Source organism: Pseudopodoces humilis, chromosome 6 (assembly GCF_049639895.1).
Source record: "Pseudopodoces humilis isolate 2021_Gansu_Grassland_sample_001 chromosome 6, ASM4963989v1, whole genome shotgun sequence".
In the NCBI taxonomy this organism is placed as follows: Eukaryota; Metazoa; Chordata; class Aves; order Passeriformes; family Paridae; genus Pseudopodoces; species Pseudopodoces humilis.
Genome location: NC_142205.1, coordinates 8,222,974 through 8,238,958, shown reverse-complemented (window position 1 = coordinate 8,238,958; position 15,985 = coordinate 8,222,974). Strand labels below are relative to the sequence as shown.

The following is a 15,985-nucleotide window of genomic DNA, read 5'->3' as shown; positions in this document are numbered from 1 at the left end:
CTTTTCAAATCCTGCCTCCGACACCACTGTGACACTTTGCAACATTGCCCTCAGCCAGAGCAATTGCAGCTCCTGCTTACCATGCTCAGCACATAAATCCCTGGGAGGCTGCAGCTCTGGTTTCTCCATCAGGGGCCCTCATTTGTCAGAAACTCAGCCAGGCTGCAGAAGACAGGTGTCTTTTCCCCTCCACACTTGCTCCTCTCTTCTCTCACACCCTGGGTCCTGGCCAGGGAAGGACTGAGCAGAACACTGTTTTAGGTAAGGGTGTCTCTATCTGCAGGCCAAGGTGAGCACGGGCAAATTTCCTGCCTTTCTCCAGTTCCAAAGAGAAAACATCCTTTGTGCTTCTCTGCCTCACAAAAGGCTCAACAGCCTCAGAGCCTTTTTGCTTATAAATTACCTTCGAACTAAACTTTGAACTGAGCTGGGATCCCTGTTAGCCTCCTTCAGCTCAGCAAGTGCTTTGTCTCATCAGGGTGAGATCTGTGTGTGAACCATGAGTCCCACTGCTCCAGGAGGAGCTCTTGTCTTTGGGTTCCAGCCTGGGGCAGGTGCAGAGGAGGGCACAGAAACCACAGGATCACTCTTAAAGGAACTGCTTCAACACTTTATTTCTCTGTAAATGAGGAAATGTATATTGGATGCTCAAATCATCCAGGAGTTACCTACAGATTAGTTCTCTAATTCTACAGATTAGACAGGCATAACTCAACCCACATGTAACTGGTTTATAAATAAGAGATGTCCATCTGGAGAGGGCATTCCACAGGATTTTCAAAGTATTCCAGGGTCCATACACCAGCTAGGTTCAGCTAGCAATAATACTACGGAGGTCTGATGTTACCTAACAGGATTCTACATTACAAACAAAGTAACCTGTGTTTTCATTTCCAGAATGAAATCTAGACATGTCTTCAGAGAGTTGTTCTGTTCAAAACTACTGACTTAGAATATACACAGAATTACACCCAAAGAAGGCACTGGCTCAGATATGAGAAGCTCTGGGGACGTGGGGATCATTACCAGGATTTCTCTGTCAACTTGTCTGTTCACAGACAGCACCACACTAATGTGATTATACCGTTTTTCTTCCAGGGAGGACTTGGCTGTGAATTTCATGGGCTACCACCTGCATTCCACCCTGTGTACAAACACCACGTGCCCAGGGCTATGAGCAGCAGCACTGCACCAAGAGAAGACACAGCTTGGCTTCAAAAGGTCACGAGAACTGCCTTGGCTCTGCAGCAAAAAAAGTACTGAAAGTGTTGGGTGGGAGAAAAGAACTTTCTGCTTTAAGCACTCCTGCATTTAAGTCCTTCTGCAAAATACATGGTTTCTTCTAGTAAGTGGAGACTCAAGGGGTTCTGAATTTAAATTAACTTCCTGAGCAAAAAGAAATTAAAACTATGTAGCTCCATTTTTTTTCTTCATGCCATCCTGCAATTATAAGGAACTTTATCAAAACCACCAAGTATAGAGTAAGGAGGCCTTAAAGAAGCTCACAAAATCATTTCTGTACCATTATTTTAAATAAGAGCGAGTTGGCTTTTATACTTCAGCAAATAAGAATATGTTAATACATTTTGCCCAAATACAAGGTATTTTTATTTTTGTATTAAAAATACAATTTTTCCCTTTGTATTTTCCACCTAATTAAAGAATAGACATTAATTAATGCATAAATACCATCAATTTCTTAAATCAGAAACAAAGCACACCAAATACTATAATGCATCTTGCCCTTTTATTGTGTTGTATTATAGACAACGTACAGAATAATCACTCATACAACCATAAAGTTGCAGTGTCACTCTGATCCCTTTGGGAGTCAAACAACATCCACTTGTCATTCATTCCACCTTTCTATCATAACAAGCTGCATATATCAAAACTCTGAGCAACCATTTTTCCAAATGAAAACATGAACAGAAAACCCCAGTTCTTGTAACAGGACTTTGCAAGATTCTTTAGGCTACCAGCAGAATAAGCATACACAATAGCAATACCAAACCATAGACATGCTGCCCCCCTGGAAAGGGGAGCTGTGCTGGAAAATTCACAGCTTCAGTGCTGGGACTCCATCTCCTGCAAAGAGTTGGCTCAAAAGCTGTGCATGACTTTGGTCCAAATATAAGTGGGAGTAAAGAAGCCAAAGGCTGGCATTTTGCAAGGAAGCTGTGTTAATCCTACTGTTTTCTTTGTCCAATAAAATGTGGTCTATGAGGAAAAGCTCCACCGCTCTTGTGATCGGTGCCACAGTGCAGAGTGATGCTACCAGAAGGGAGCTGTTGCTGTGTCATGCTGCTTTTCTTGCACACAAAACAGGTCCCAAGGACCTCTAAAGGGGTTTGCTGGAATACTACAAAGGACAAAGCAGAATTCTTATTTGAAATGCAGGTGCAAGGAAGTTTTCCTTGCTGAGAACCACACGCCTTTCAAACAACTTTGGCAAAATATATGGTAACACACTCCTTTGTGTTACTGAGTATGACTGCACATGAAATAGTAAGTTGGCAGTGGGTCAAAGTTCCCCATTTCCCTGTGTTTGATGTTGTAGACAAAAAGGGAGAGAAGCAGTTTGGAAACATACAGATAGCTTCTGTTCTAATTCACTGAGCAGGCTGAGAGCAAAGTATCAAAAATACCAGCCACTTACGGAAAGACAGACATACTGATAAGAATTGGTAAAATTACTTTGAAAAACACTTTTTTTTGTTGATCCTGCTCCAATATTCCAGTTTGCATAAAAGTTTCTAGCTTGTACAACAATGCTTGAGCTGACACACAAATCTCTACTTTGGGGATGATGTTTTAAGCCAGATGAAAAATCTATTATTATCAACAGGAACTTTCCACTTCCACGAACAGGGCCATTTTCTGTTTTCCTTCCCAAAATAAAAAATGCAAACAATGAGAAAGGATTTGCTATTCTCTTACAAAGAGTAACAAGGCACAATCTTGTTGTCTATTACTATTACACTGCTCAAATTGTTTTGTTCTCTGTTGTCTCACACTGCAGCAGGAATACGAATAACATCAGCACTATAACCCACCCTGAGTACAGAGTCCATGCAAGAGCTAAGGACCATTTTGGTAGAATTTAAGTATTTCCCAAAATACAGTTTACAAGAGACTCCTGGGCAGGCAGGCATTGTGTGGGCTCTCTGCCAAAACTCTCTGTAGAGGCCAGTTTGAGTGGTTCAACCCAGCATGTGATTTGCTTAATGAAAGACACTTCTCCAGAAGATTTTGGCAGGTGCAATCAGTTCAACTGCCAGGCAGTATTCATGTGATTACAAATGTTACTGATCACATTAGATACTTAATAAATCTCTCCAAAAAGATCACAGCTACTGTGTGGCTCTGAAGAAATTGAAATTGTGAAACAGATTACTGTGTTTGCTGTGCACTGGACTATTGATACAATTGGGGAACAAATCTCTTCCTCGGACTGCCAAGCAGTCTGTGATAACTATTAATTTCTATATAATGCCAAGTCTTCTTGTTTGTAAATGTTTATCTATGCATCATGGCAAAGTAGCTTCCTTATCATGTTAGTCTTCTACAAATACATTAAAAATTTTGACTTCACTGACTTTCACAGATCTATGGCAATTCACATAATCCACACAATAGAGTCTAAGGACAATTTTTGGCTTGAAATACCAAAAAAGCAGGATGCCATCCTTGTATAAAACCCTTAAGCAAGACTTTGGCACTGTTTCTTCTCTTGACATATCAGCAGATGCAATATCACACAGAGTAATGATAAACCACAACAAAGCAAACATAATCGAACTGAGCTATACCTGTTTCTATAAAAATGCTTTTTCTTATGGTGGGGCACAACTTGCATTCTGTATCTTCCTGTAATTTACTGAACAGCATTTTAAAAATTAATAAATGTCCATTGGTCAAATCCCAGTGCTCATTTCAGTGTATTGCACGAAAGCAATCACACAGGCCTCTCTTTTCTGCTCTCAGGAGGAGGGTTTCTGTCTGGAAAAAAAAACCAACAAAACAAACAAAAAACCATGAAATCAAAGAACTGAATATATTGCTTTAAAAGAGTATATAATTGATTAGATCTAATCCCTCTTCACAGCTGTAGCCAAGGTACTCTGCTGAGTGGAAAATCATAGTTATTAGTGCTGGTTTTCATCCAGAAAAAGTGACGAAATGAGTATATTCAGAACTGAGAGCGTTTTTATAGTTTGAATGTTTTCATTTTCATGGTTAACTTCTAGGGAGTAGAAATGTTATGTCAAAATTATTAAAGTGTCCTTTATAAGTGCTGCAACAAATTCCACTTTCAACTGCACTGCTCTGAACTCCTTGGAGGTGATTGATGGCTTCCTGTTGACGATGCCTTCAGTCCTGCATGGTTTAATTGCACCAGATAGCAAGTGCTGAAGAGCCAGTTGTGCTCTCAGTTACACTGCTGTGTCTCTAGAACAACTCTGAGTTGAATCCAGCTGTCCATCTAACCCTGTTGTCTGAAACTCATAATCTATCAGGGCAGATCTAGGTCTGAGTGTGTGGTTCCTATTTCAATCTGAGTTAAATTACTGACAGTTGTTTTATTATCAGTACTTGAGCAAAGGCTTAAAAACCATTCCCAATTTATATAGTTTAAAATTACTTGCTGTTGTAGTTGGAGCTTCTTAGTGGAAAAACATTTCCAAGCTTTTTTTCTCTGTATATAGGGGGAAAAATTAATGATAGATATTTAAAGACATTCAAGTATAATTTATTTAACTGTGATCAGATAACTTAAATATTTTGTGGATTCTTGTCACCCTTTCAGAGAAACAAAGGCTGAATCTTTTTCTTGGCACCATCACTTCAGAAGCAAATTTCTTGTGAGATGCAAAATTATTGGTGCAAGGAATTCACATCAGCAAGTGCAATTGTGACTGAAGAGAAACTTGTTCCTGAGCAAATATCTTGTGGTTTTCACCTTGTGGTCTGTGGTCCCTCGAGCAGTTTGCAGATTGACTTTGAAGAGCTTCTTGAGGGGAGAAAAAAAGAATTTAGCGGGCTTAAATTCAGTGTGAATTAGTTTCCCATTTGCACTGCAAATGCAAACTGCAAAGAGGTTGAAACCCACTTGCCAAGAAATTATCTCAAAGCCAAGGTCTTCAGCCTGCAGTGTTCCTCTGACCTGATGCCTCCTGACACATCAGAAACAGCAAAGGGCTAATTAGCAAAGGCAGTTTCCAAAGGAGTATCTGGGCAATCCTGGGTGGGTCCTGCTGCCCTCCTGCCTTGCTTGGGCAGCAGCACCTCTGTCCCCCAGCGGCGCCCACTCTCTGATACTCATTTCTTGTTCTCAGACTGCAAGCTTGTGCAGGACAGGCTGTTTCAGAACGGCTTTTCCTCCCCTCCCCAGCCCTATATCCTCCTCAACTCAAACCTCTGACATCCACCTTTGCATTAAGGAGGGCTTGTTCACATTCCTTGCCTGCTTTCACTGATCAGCTTAGTGCAACGGCAGCGCTGTTCAACGCTGCTCCCCGCTTGCACAATGAAATCTTGGATGAGTGAATGCTCCCATTGTTGGGAGCCCAGGAGAAATCATAGAATCATCTTAACATCAAACAGGCTTATTGGATTTCACAGTAATGCCAACAAGCTGTCACTGCCACCACAAACTCTGCCTGGGCGTCACTCAGGACTATTTACAGGCAGGAACAGCAGTTCTGGGAACACTCAATTGCAAACTGAAAGACTGTGAAAGAGAGGTATCAATTACAAAAATTAATTGTGGCCTTGATGGCATTGGCTTAGAAAGTCCCTGATATGCAGGGGCAATTCTGCATGGGGCTTGCCCTTGTAGCAACAATTTCTGAGACTGAGGAGTTATTCAGTGAAGTTATTTGTGTGTCAAACTTGAGAAATTATAGCTGGTCAGCATGAGCTAAGCATTAGCAGTGGAGTAAGGATATGCAAGCTCCACCTTTAGAGTTTAGAAGGCCATTAGTGTGCCATTTGTAGGGCTTTGGGTGCTGTATTTCACCTTAGTATCTCTGCATCAGTCAATAACTTGTGTTTAACCAAAACATCTCTGATAGAAAGCTCTTTGGAGAATCAATCCCAAGGACAGTAATACAGCCTTTATTTGATAATAGAATTAAGCTCAGTTGTCTAAGGGCGGATGATCTTACAAACAACTGGTTCTATTCGGTGATGTTCCTGTGCCCCTTGCTCTGTAACACTGGGAGCTGTCTCAGTCAATGCCTTGGCTTGTCAGGCCTGTCCAGGTCCTCACAGAAACAGAAATTAATCTTGTGGCACCCTGGGACAGCTTCTCCCTTTATATTCTGCCTCACCTCTTCTAAGGCAGCGCTGCTCTCTGGTGGGCTGCATCCTCAGTCCACTCTCCAGACAGAACAGACATCACAGACATATCTGAATATCTCTGTGGGTGGGATTAAGGAATTGTGTTGCCTCCACTGCATTCAAAAAAACCTTTAAGTTCCCACATAAAGCCTGTTGACAGTATAAGAACCAGCACAGCTGCAATTGCACCTGGTCTTGACATGTCATGTGTAGGTACAAAACATTTCATCTGACCCTAATCCAAACAGGTGGAGCTCTGCTATGCACCAGAAGAGCCCAGCACAGCTGCTGGAGGTACAGCCCCTCCACTGACACTTTACCACTTAAGAGTTATTTATTATTACTCCAGTGCATGGGAAACTTTGGGAATGTAACCCATACTCAGAACTTTGTCCTAATCAGTTTGCTATTGGTAGCTCAAGAAAGCAGAAGTCACTCCAGCTCTATTGTGTCAGGTCTGACATAGCTGCCCAAGGTCACAAGGAACCAAAGGCAAAGCTGCATAATTGCCTTACGGTTTGAGACACATAATTGATTTATGTCCCTTTTGCTGGCTTTGCTGGGAATGACAATTTGAGTTGAGTGTGACTGTAAAGGAGCAAGGAGCCCTTCTCATGTGCCAAGAGAGATGGCCCTGCTCAAAGGGAGGAGAGGAAGGACAAGACATGCATGGAGGGGCTTTATTAGAGGAGAGAGACCTCCAGCCTTCTGCAAACTTCTGACAGCAGCAGAACCACTGTGGTAAATCCTACCCCAGCCAGTTTGCACATATTTACAAACCCACACATGTATGAATTACTAAAATTGGGGCATTTAATACACCCTCATTTTGTTCACTGAGACCTTTGGAGACTGGCACATGAAGTGACAGAATCCCCTGTGTGCTGTGATAAATGCATGAAAAAATGTGCTTCTCCCTTTTTCACGAAGTTTCAATCCATGAGCAAAGGGTGTGTGTGTGTGCTTCCCTTTCCTCTGCCAGCCCTGCCTGCCACCTTCTCGCTCTCCTGCTCATTTCTGCTCCTGCCCAGTGAATAGTCAGTCCACAGCTTGGAAGCAATGTTGTGAGGCAGAGAGAAAATCACCTGTCTTGTTTTCCTCTCCTTCGTACACCTTCTTTCCTTCTCCGTTTGGTGCAGGGACTGTCTGAGCAATTCCTTAGGCTGTTATGCAAGAAGTCAGACTAGATGATCATTAATGAACCTCTGCAGACTGTGAAAAATAATCTGTGCTTGGCATAAACCTATTTGCTGGGATGGGAGTGAGTCAGCAGAGATGTCATGTCTGCTGTAGCCAGACAGGCAATCCTGGCCGCTGGGAGATAAAGGCTAAGGGAAATCATTCCTGCAGAAACACATACCCTCGTGTCCAGGTTATACGCCGTCTTCTTTAGATCCTGCAACGCCCTCTGCATGAACTCGAACGCATGGCAGTCAACACAGGGACGGCCTGCGGAGAGAGCAGGGCAAGACATCACTGGCACAGCAGGAAATTCCGAGTTCAGCAGTACAGAGGAGGAATACTCAGAGACCTTGCCAGGAGAAAGTCCATCTTACCAGGCACCCACACCTGCACGTGTGTAAAATTAGGGCTGCCCGTAATCTATCTTCGTGCAAATGTGAGAGGATCAGCAAAAACCACAAAGAGTATTTTGCTGTGTGTGCTTTTCTGAACACGGCCCAGACTTGACTCTGCCTGCTGCTTCAGCCCCCAGCCTCTCCCCTTAAAACTGAAATCCTTACCTCTTCTCAGACATAGGTTAATTCTCAATAGATACACTGAAAATAGCAGTTTGCAGTGGTTCAGGAACCAGACAGGCAGGTCTGCTTTTACAGGAGCTCTTACAGAGCAGCTTGGCAAGGGACAGTGCCAGATCTGTATTTGCTTCCTTTCACCTGCTGCTGTATTTTCTCTCTGCCAGGAATGCAAAGCATCCCACTGGCTCTGCAGCTGCTGCCAGTGTGTGCACAGAGGGGCAGGGCAGGGAAAATGCAGAGAGTGGAGGAGGGGACTTAACAACTGAAATGGCTCACTTCTGAACCTGGCCATTTCTGCTCTGCCAGGATTCACCATCTCTGGCTGCTTGAAGTTAATGATGTGTGCGTTTTCAGAAGAAGAAATTGCAGACACTGGAAGAGGTGCGGGGGGAATGGGGAAAGATAACATTTCACACTGATCACAGAGCCCCCATGTTGGGGCGAGTGCCGAAATCCTTATCCACATGCAGCCACCTGTGCTGCTCTAGCAAAGCAAAGAGGGTGCAAAGCTGCTGCTGAGATGGCTGAGGAGCTGCCTGGAGCCAGGGACCTGCTGAGCAGCACTGCAGCACCCATCTGTGCCTGGCACCCTGCTGCCAGCACTGCCTTCCGAGCTGTACCTGAAGGGAGGGAGCAGCCAGAGTGCCTGGCACTCCTCAGCAAGCCTTTCAGGGGTTTTGATCTATTCAGGAGTTTCTCTCCCACCTGTCCTTCTCCATCTCCCCTCCATGCAAGTGACATCTCGGATCTGGGGATCAAGCTAGGGATTTAATTCCCAAGCTGTGAGGAGATACAAATTCCCCACCTCGATCAGAACAGCATTCCTCACAAAGGCTCTGCCTCTCCAGGCACAGGAGTAGTGACAGGATGGTTTTGAGCACACTTTAAAGACACTCAACCCCCTTCTACTTTCAGTATTTCAGTAATTTAATTGTTTCCACTCCAGATCATGAAACAGAGCCCTTAGAAAACCCTCCATGCTCAGACTGCTGTCAGCAATCCATCATTTGCTCAGTGTCATGCCCTGCTCCTTCCCCTCACTCTGGTCTGCTCAGAAACACCCTGTCCTAACTCCACCTCAGGGAGGTGCTGCATGCCCTGAAGTGCTGACAAGCACCAAAGTGTTCTCAAAATCAGAACCTGAAGGAGAAAAAAAATTAAAAAAAAAAATAAAAATAAAAAATCCAGCTGATAAATGAATGTCTCCTGCTTCTGCAGTGGGGAGAAAGCACTTTTGAAGAGAGCCATGTATTCCATAATCTGCCACTTGTCACAGAGAAAGTCTTCCCAGGCCTTGGTGAAAGCTGTGATGGGATGGTTGTGTGGGATCATTCACTGGTATTTATGAGCCAAGGGCTCCTTTACGGACAGGGAGGTACTAGGGAATGGCACAAGCATGCCAAGTGGTAATTTCACTTCTTCCAGCCCTGGGAAAGCAGGTGCCCTAGTATCAAAGCATCTTCTGCAGGAGAAGGGGGGTGGCACAGAGCACACCTGCCTGTGCAGCTCTGGGTGTTCTGAATCAGCACCTGCAAAGCTCCTAACACAGCACTGCCCTCCAGAGTCAGAGTGCACATGCAGCCAGTTTCACCACATAACAGGATATTCACTCCTTAATGTCATTTCTTGGCCTGTGCTCTGAGCTGGAGGGTCCTTCTCCAGACACTGCTGTCTCTGGGTCAGGTCAGCATCCCTGCCAGCTGGGAGCCAGTAGCCAATGGCAGATACTTGAGGAAGATATAAGAATAAGTGTCTAGCAATGTTCTTCTAGCCTGCCAGGGGGCTGGAGGATATCCTGTGTCTGGCTGGTGTTTCTACATCTGATAAACCCTCCATGATTTTTTCTCACATTATTTTACACTGTTGCTTCCTGAATCCATGTAAACTTTTGTCATCTGCAACATCCTGTGGCAATGAGTTCCACAGCTCAGCTATTCTCTGAGTGAACAAAATACCATTCCTGTCTCCTCTGAAGTTGACATCTGCTGCTTTCATTTCCTGCCTCTAATTTTTGCAATGGAAGAAATGACCAACTTTGTCCCACTTATGACTTTGATACTCTCCATCACTCTCTGCCTTGGTCTGCTTTCCAGAATGAAGAGCTGAGCTGCTAAACTGGCCTGTCTATGTGGATTTGATCTCTCTTCATGCCCACAATATTTTCAGCAAGGTGCCCATGGACATCTCCCCAGCAGAAATATGTCTAAACATCTGTTTTGCAAACAAATCTAAATACGTGCTGCTGCAAATAGGAGCAATCCCACTGTGCTTTCTGACCTTGGCTATGGCATCTCACACTTCCACTTGCTCACAGCAGGAGTGACAATGCAGCTCCTCCATCACTGGATCTGATGCAGCTGGATCACTGATTTTTTTTCCCCCAGAGCAGATCCTGAATGCCCAAGTTCTGGGGCCAGGACAAGAAACAGTGCAAGGAGAGGAGGCCAGGTTGTGGAGAAAAGGGCAGAGGCAGCACAGGCTTATATCAGCTTAAAGCAGTCATGAAACCAAATCTTAAGTCACATCATAGCAAAGTGTAGCAGAGTGCTATTAATTCCTTGCTGACAGCTGGAAACAGGCTATCATTCATAGGGAGACTTAACAGGTCTGTGGATTAACATAATGAGAATTATCAAGAGGCAGCTATAACTCTTTAAATGAGTCCTGTCAGCAGAAAGACTGTACGTGTCTTTGTGAGTTTTGGGAGAAGTAGGGGAAGAGAAAAAATGTTTCTTGGCTTCTTCTTGGTGAAAAACTGGAACTGAAAGCACTGCATAGTTCTAATTTACTTTTCCTTGCATACACTTTGTGTTTTTCTTTGTATTTCATGCACCTTGGCTAATGAAAACAGACTGACCACTTCTGGTCTTCAGATTCCATATTTTAGCTTTCATAGTGGGTGATCTGGGCTATAAATGCAGTGGGAGGTTGGGGAAATAATTTATTTTTTTCTGGTGGATTGCAGAGGACTTTAAAGAAAATAAACTGCAAGTATTAGTAGCACCACTTCAAACTTGAAGAGTCTTTTGCATATGCTAAGTGCTGTGAATAAAGTATAAGGACACAATTAATCACTGCTAATTGGAATTATGCATAATAAGCTGTGCCTGGCTGTGTGACTGGCAGAGAGCAGGGGATGGTGCCCTGAGCCAGATCTCAGTGCCACACGCAGGACAGGATCTCACTGCAGTGCTAAAGAGATCTGTGACTCACTCTCATGCTCCTCTCCTGTGACTCCTGCACCTCCCACACTTGTACGGAGCATTTCTGCCCCTGTCCTGCTGATGATGCTGCAGGAGGGACACATTCCTCCCACCAGGTGGGAGAGAGAGACGGTGTGGTCCTTGTGGGAATGTTCCTGCTAAGGGCGTGCTGCCAGCACCGTGTCACACACCTGGGAACTGAGAAAAGCATTGAGCACCACACTGCTCTGCCCTGCAGGAGGACACTACATATGGCCCATGTCCATCCTATAGCCCTGTTAAGAACATGCACTAGAGACCCCTTTTCCCTCTGGGTCATCCAGGGTCCCACAGCCAGCAGCTTGCCTGGGCTGACGGGAAGGACTTTAGTGCCAGCAATAGGGAAAGCATGTGCTCGTGCTGCAGAGGCAGTGCCCCCTAGATGGGCCTGTGCCCTCCTCTAAATGGGCCTGTGCCCTCCTCTAGATGGGCCCGTGCCCATGGGGATCAGCTCCTTGATGAGACACAGCCAGTGCAGCATCAGGAAGGAAAAGATCCAGGAGTGTCTGTACTAGATCACATCAAAGTAAGTGCCTGACCCAGTGTCCAGTCTCCCACAATCTACATCTCTTGAGGAATACTGGAAGTGTGGGAGCATTCCCAAGCCTCAAGAGTATGGGATAGCTCCACTCTGGAACAGTCAGCTCTGTCTTCCAGACAGACAGCTGGCCTCCTATCATGGACACAAGTGTTCCAGGGTCCATCCCAGCAGGTTACTGGTAGAGTCATGTCTCCATGCCAGGATGCATCCCTGGGCACTGTTACAGATGAGACCCTCATGGCCAGCAATGAAGAGCATGAGAACAGGGCAAGTCTGGAGGGATGCATTCCCAAAGGCCCTCCCAGGTCTCAGGAACATGCTAAGGCAGCTCCTGAGCCAGAAGAAATACTGCTGTATCTAACAGCCCTTTCTAGGATTTTTTCCCCTTTAATTTAACCAACCAGTTCTGCAATCTCAAGTGAACATTTAGCATCCACAATGTCCAAAGGGAAGAGTTTCACAGGTTAACCATCAGGAAGAGCCCTAACAGGCAAAGGAAGGTGTCTGGAGCATTTAGCTGCTATGCAGCACTTGTTGTCGTCCCAACAAGTGGCTGAGGAGCATCAGGAGTTCCTTGTAGCTTTAAAACTCTGTCCCTGCAGCAGCCCAAAACAATTTACAGTTCAAAATCAGCTGACAGCCTTGGCTTCTTACTCCTGGCCTGGTCTCAGACAGAAATAGCATTATGCCTTTGTAGCAATGCTTACAGCCTCTGTTCCTTGGGATGGGGCAGTGTGTCTCTGCAGGAGCACTGCCACAGAAACACTCTGACCTGCCCTTCATTCCACACTCCTACATTCAGGAGTAAGAAAAGACAAGGCATCTCCCTCAAAGGCTGTTCAAGGGACTCCACAGCCTGGCTAGAGGATGGCAATAAGATGGTAAAAGGACTCCTTGTTACTGTAAGAAGGATGGGACAGACTTTTTTTTGCAGGGCCTGTTGTGATAAGTCAAGGGGCAATGGTTTTGAAATAAAAGAGGGTCAATTAAAATTAGTTAAGGAAGAAGTTTTTTACTGTGAGAGTGGTGAGACACTGCATAGGTTGCCCAGGGAGGTGCTAGATGTCCCATCCCAGGAAATGTTCAAGGTCAGGTTGAACTTGACTCTGAGCAAGCTGATCAAATTGAAGATGTCCCTGCCCATGGCAGAGGGTTGGACAAGATGAGCTCTAAAGGGCCCTTCCCACCTTTCTAAGGTTTTATACTTCTGTGAGACTTGGGTCAGAAGCCCTGGCCAAGAGTTTTGTTCTACAGTTCAAAAGGGAGCTTTCACTACACAAGTAGAACAAGAGACCACTGTATACATTTTCCCAAAGGAGTTGACTTGCCTCTGCTAACATAGACACACAAAGTGTACATACAATTTATTTTCCAAGCCTGATTTTCTCTTTGAGGAGATAAAATGGACTACTCATCACAAAATTTATGAGAATTAATGAATTCCTAGGAGACAGACACACAAAATAGTATTGAGGTCTGGTTTAGAACAGACCAAAACGTAGTCCTAATAAAAAATAAGAAAAAATAAGAAAAAAAGAGAATGGAAAAAGAGGGAAACTCAGCTCAACATAGAAGTTCAATTAGTTCCATCTAATGGAATTAATTGAAAATAAAATGCAGTGAGAAAATCAGACCTTACATTAAATATTTTGATAGTCATATAAAAAGATAACTGTGATACAAAGTAAGCATGATTAAGAACTAGAGATTTGTTTTTATGCAATTATCTTTCTTTGTTTTTTGGTTTTTTTTCCCCAGAGGATATTTAATGTTTCTGATGAATGGCTACTTCCCACTTGCTGTCACCAAAACACCCGGAGAACATTGGCTCCACCCCCTAATAACTTTGAACGATGGCCTCATTTTGGAGCTGAGAAAGTTTAGAGACTTACTCAAAATGACAGAGGAAGCTCATATACAGCTGTGATCCAAATTCAAGAGTTCCCAGCTCCATGGTGTGCTCAAGCCAGTCGGTCATATTTATTTATTTAAGGTTTGCAGGATTTCAGAAATTTATATTTGCTTTACAAATGCACTGTTTGGGTAAAAATCCCCTGTGTTGATTTGTAGTAGCTATGAGAAAGTTGAACTTGACCCATTGTTCCAACCAAATACTAAAATAAGCAAGATGCAGTGCCCCAGCAGAAATACACACAAATTTTCTTCTAACAATACTCAAACTAGTAAGGACATTATATGTATTGTGGCAAAACTGTGTGTATCAATTAAAACTACCCAGAGAAACCAAACTCTCAAGAAGCACATCTGAAAGACCTACAAGCAAAGAGCTCGAGCACAAGTTCAAATGAAAATTAAGAGTACGCAGCTAGCATTTATTTTTTTTTCCCCAAAATAACTACTAATCCTCTGTTCGCTTGCTGTTCCTCTGACTGTTGTTTTCATGTGGTTCGCTGACACAAACTCATCCTTTCTCCCTGGTTAAGCAGGCACCACCCAGTTTCCCGGAGCGGCTGCAGCAGGTACCTACTTTCGGCAGGAATGGCATTCCCGGAGTCCTGGGCAGCCGCCACCAGCCCGGCGCTGAGCAGGCTGAGCACCGAGAGCAGCAGGATTCCCGCACGCACCTCACCCCAGGCAGACGGCATTGCTCCCATCAACAATTCAAGCTGTCGTCCCTGCCTGGAACGAGGAGAAGCAGTGGAAAAATCAGCGGGTGCTCCCTGCACGCTGCTGACAAAGAAGTGGATGGGGTGTGATAAGCGCAGAGCCCGCTCGCACACGGCGCTGCCGGACACGCCCTGGGCTCCAGGGGTGCCCCAAGGCCCAGCCTGCCCAGTACCTGATCTTCCTCCTCCTCCTCCTCCTCCCCTGCTGGCCCGACCCTTGGAGCAGCTGTGGCGAGCAGGCGAGGCTCCAGCAGCCACTCCGAGCATGCGTTCCTCCTGCATCCCCCCTTCCCTGATTAGGGTCATTGCCATGGAGACTCGCTATGGCAACACCGAAAAACTGGAGCTGCCAAGGGGAGCAGAAGATTTAAAGGGACCACGATGCGAGGGATGGTCACCGCTGTACTCCTCCTCTGCTCCCAAAGGCCGTGCCCTCCCCTTGGCAGACGCTGCTGCTGCCCCCCACCTGAGACAGTCTGGGGCAATCTTTGTGTTTGTTGCTGTTATTCCCGAAGGTGCGCTGAAATACACAGCTCCCATCCCTTGCTTTGCTGTAACTCAATTTGAGTGAGATTTCATTCTGCGAGGTATCAAATGAGAGGAAAATTCAGAAGTTTGCTTGGAGAAATGAAGTTGCAGGGCCTGCTGATGGTACCCTGTACTTTGGGGAAGAATCCATTATGGTCTTTATTTAACTGCACTGAAAATGAGGCCTTGTGGACAACAGCACCCCTGGCAGCATGAAAACATATGAAACCATGAAAACAGATGCTGCACAGCATCATGTTAAGGTAACCATGGTAAGAGACCAGCCAAAACCTACACACTGCAAAAGTTTAAGGATGCTCTCTTCAAGCTCACCTTTTGATCTGGGATCAGCCCATCTGCTAATAGGTTGTGTCCTGACAAAGTTAAAGCAGGAAGCTTCCTGGACAGGGAATTCTGTGCAAGCACCTGGCTGAAACCAAGCATTCAGACAGAGGAGGTGATACCTTATGGAAAAGACAAAGAGATGCTCTAACACCTGCCTGCTTTCCCCAGGGCACGATTAAAGGCTCATTTTGCAACATAACTGCTCGATTCATGGCTTTGTTGTTCTCTCACAGAAGGACATTCCGTCTCCTTTCACCGAAGAGAGGCTCCAGCCTTCCTGGTCTGTACAGAATAGCCACCCTGCCAGGCTGTGGAGTATCAGTATTCCCAGACATAGACATAGTTTATCCTTGGCTTTCTTCAGCCCTAGAGACTCCCACCAGCACTGCACCCTGCTGCTACTTCACTTGTTCCCATGGCTTCCTCAGAATTACCTCTTACAGCCCTCCCTTCAACGCTTGTGCTTTTGGATCAGGTTAGTTTAAAAGTCTTCTCACAGGACTTTCTGGCACAGTGGACGTGCCTCTCTTGCAAGAGAGGATGTTGCAGGAGGCAGCCCAGAGTTATGGAAGCAGTTCCTACAAGAATGAAATACTGCCA

The 15,985-nt window shown here is 45.0% G+C and overlaps 1 protein-coding gene across 2 annotated transcripts; it reads right to left on the bottom strand.

Annotated features, from left to right (window-relative positions):
- Nucleotides 1–1,728: 1,728 nt before the first annotated feature.
- Nucleotides 1,729–14,793, bottom strand: NICOL1 (NELL2 interacting cell ontogeny regulator 1). Of its 2 annotated transcripts, none has more exons than XM_088057123.1 (4): nt 14,686–14,793; nt 14,374–14,525; nt 7,706–7,794; nt 1,729–4,002 (listed from the first exon to the last, which is right to left on the bottom strand). In XM_088057123.1, exons 2-4 carry the CDS (start codon nt 14,498–14,500, stop codon nt 3,937–3,939), a joined length of 282 nt encoding a protein of 93 aa, XP_087913249.1. In that variant the 5' UTR covers nt 14,501–14,525; nt 14,686–14,793; the 3' UTR covers nt 1,729–3,936. The 2 variants fall into 2 exon arrangements, with proteins under 2 accessions (XP_087913249.1, XP_005517951.2); XM_005517894.3 differs by having other exon boundaries at nt 1,729–3,998.
- Nucleotides 14,794–15,985: the final 1,192 nt, after the last annotated feature.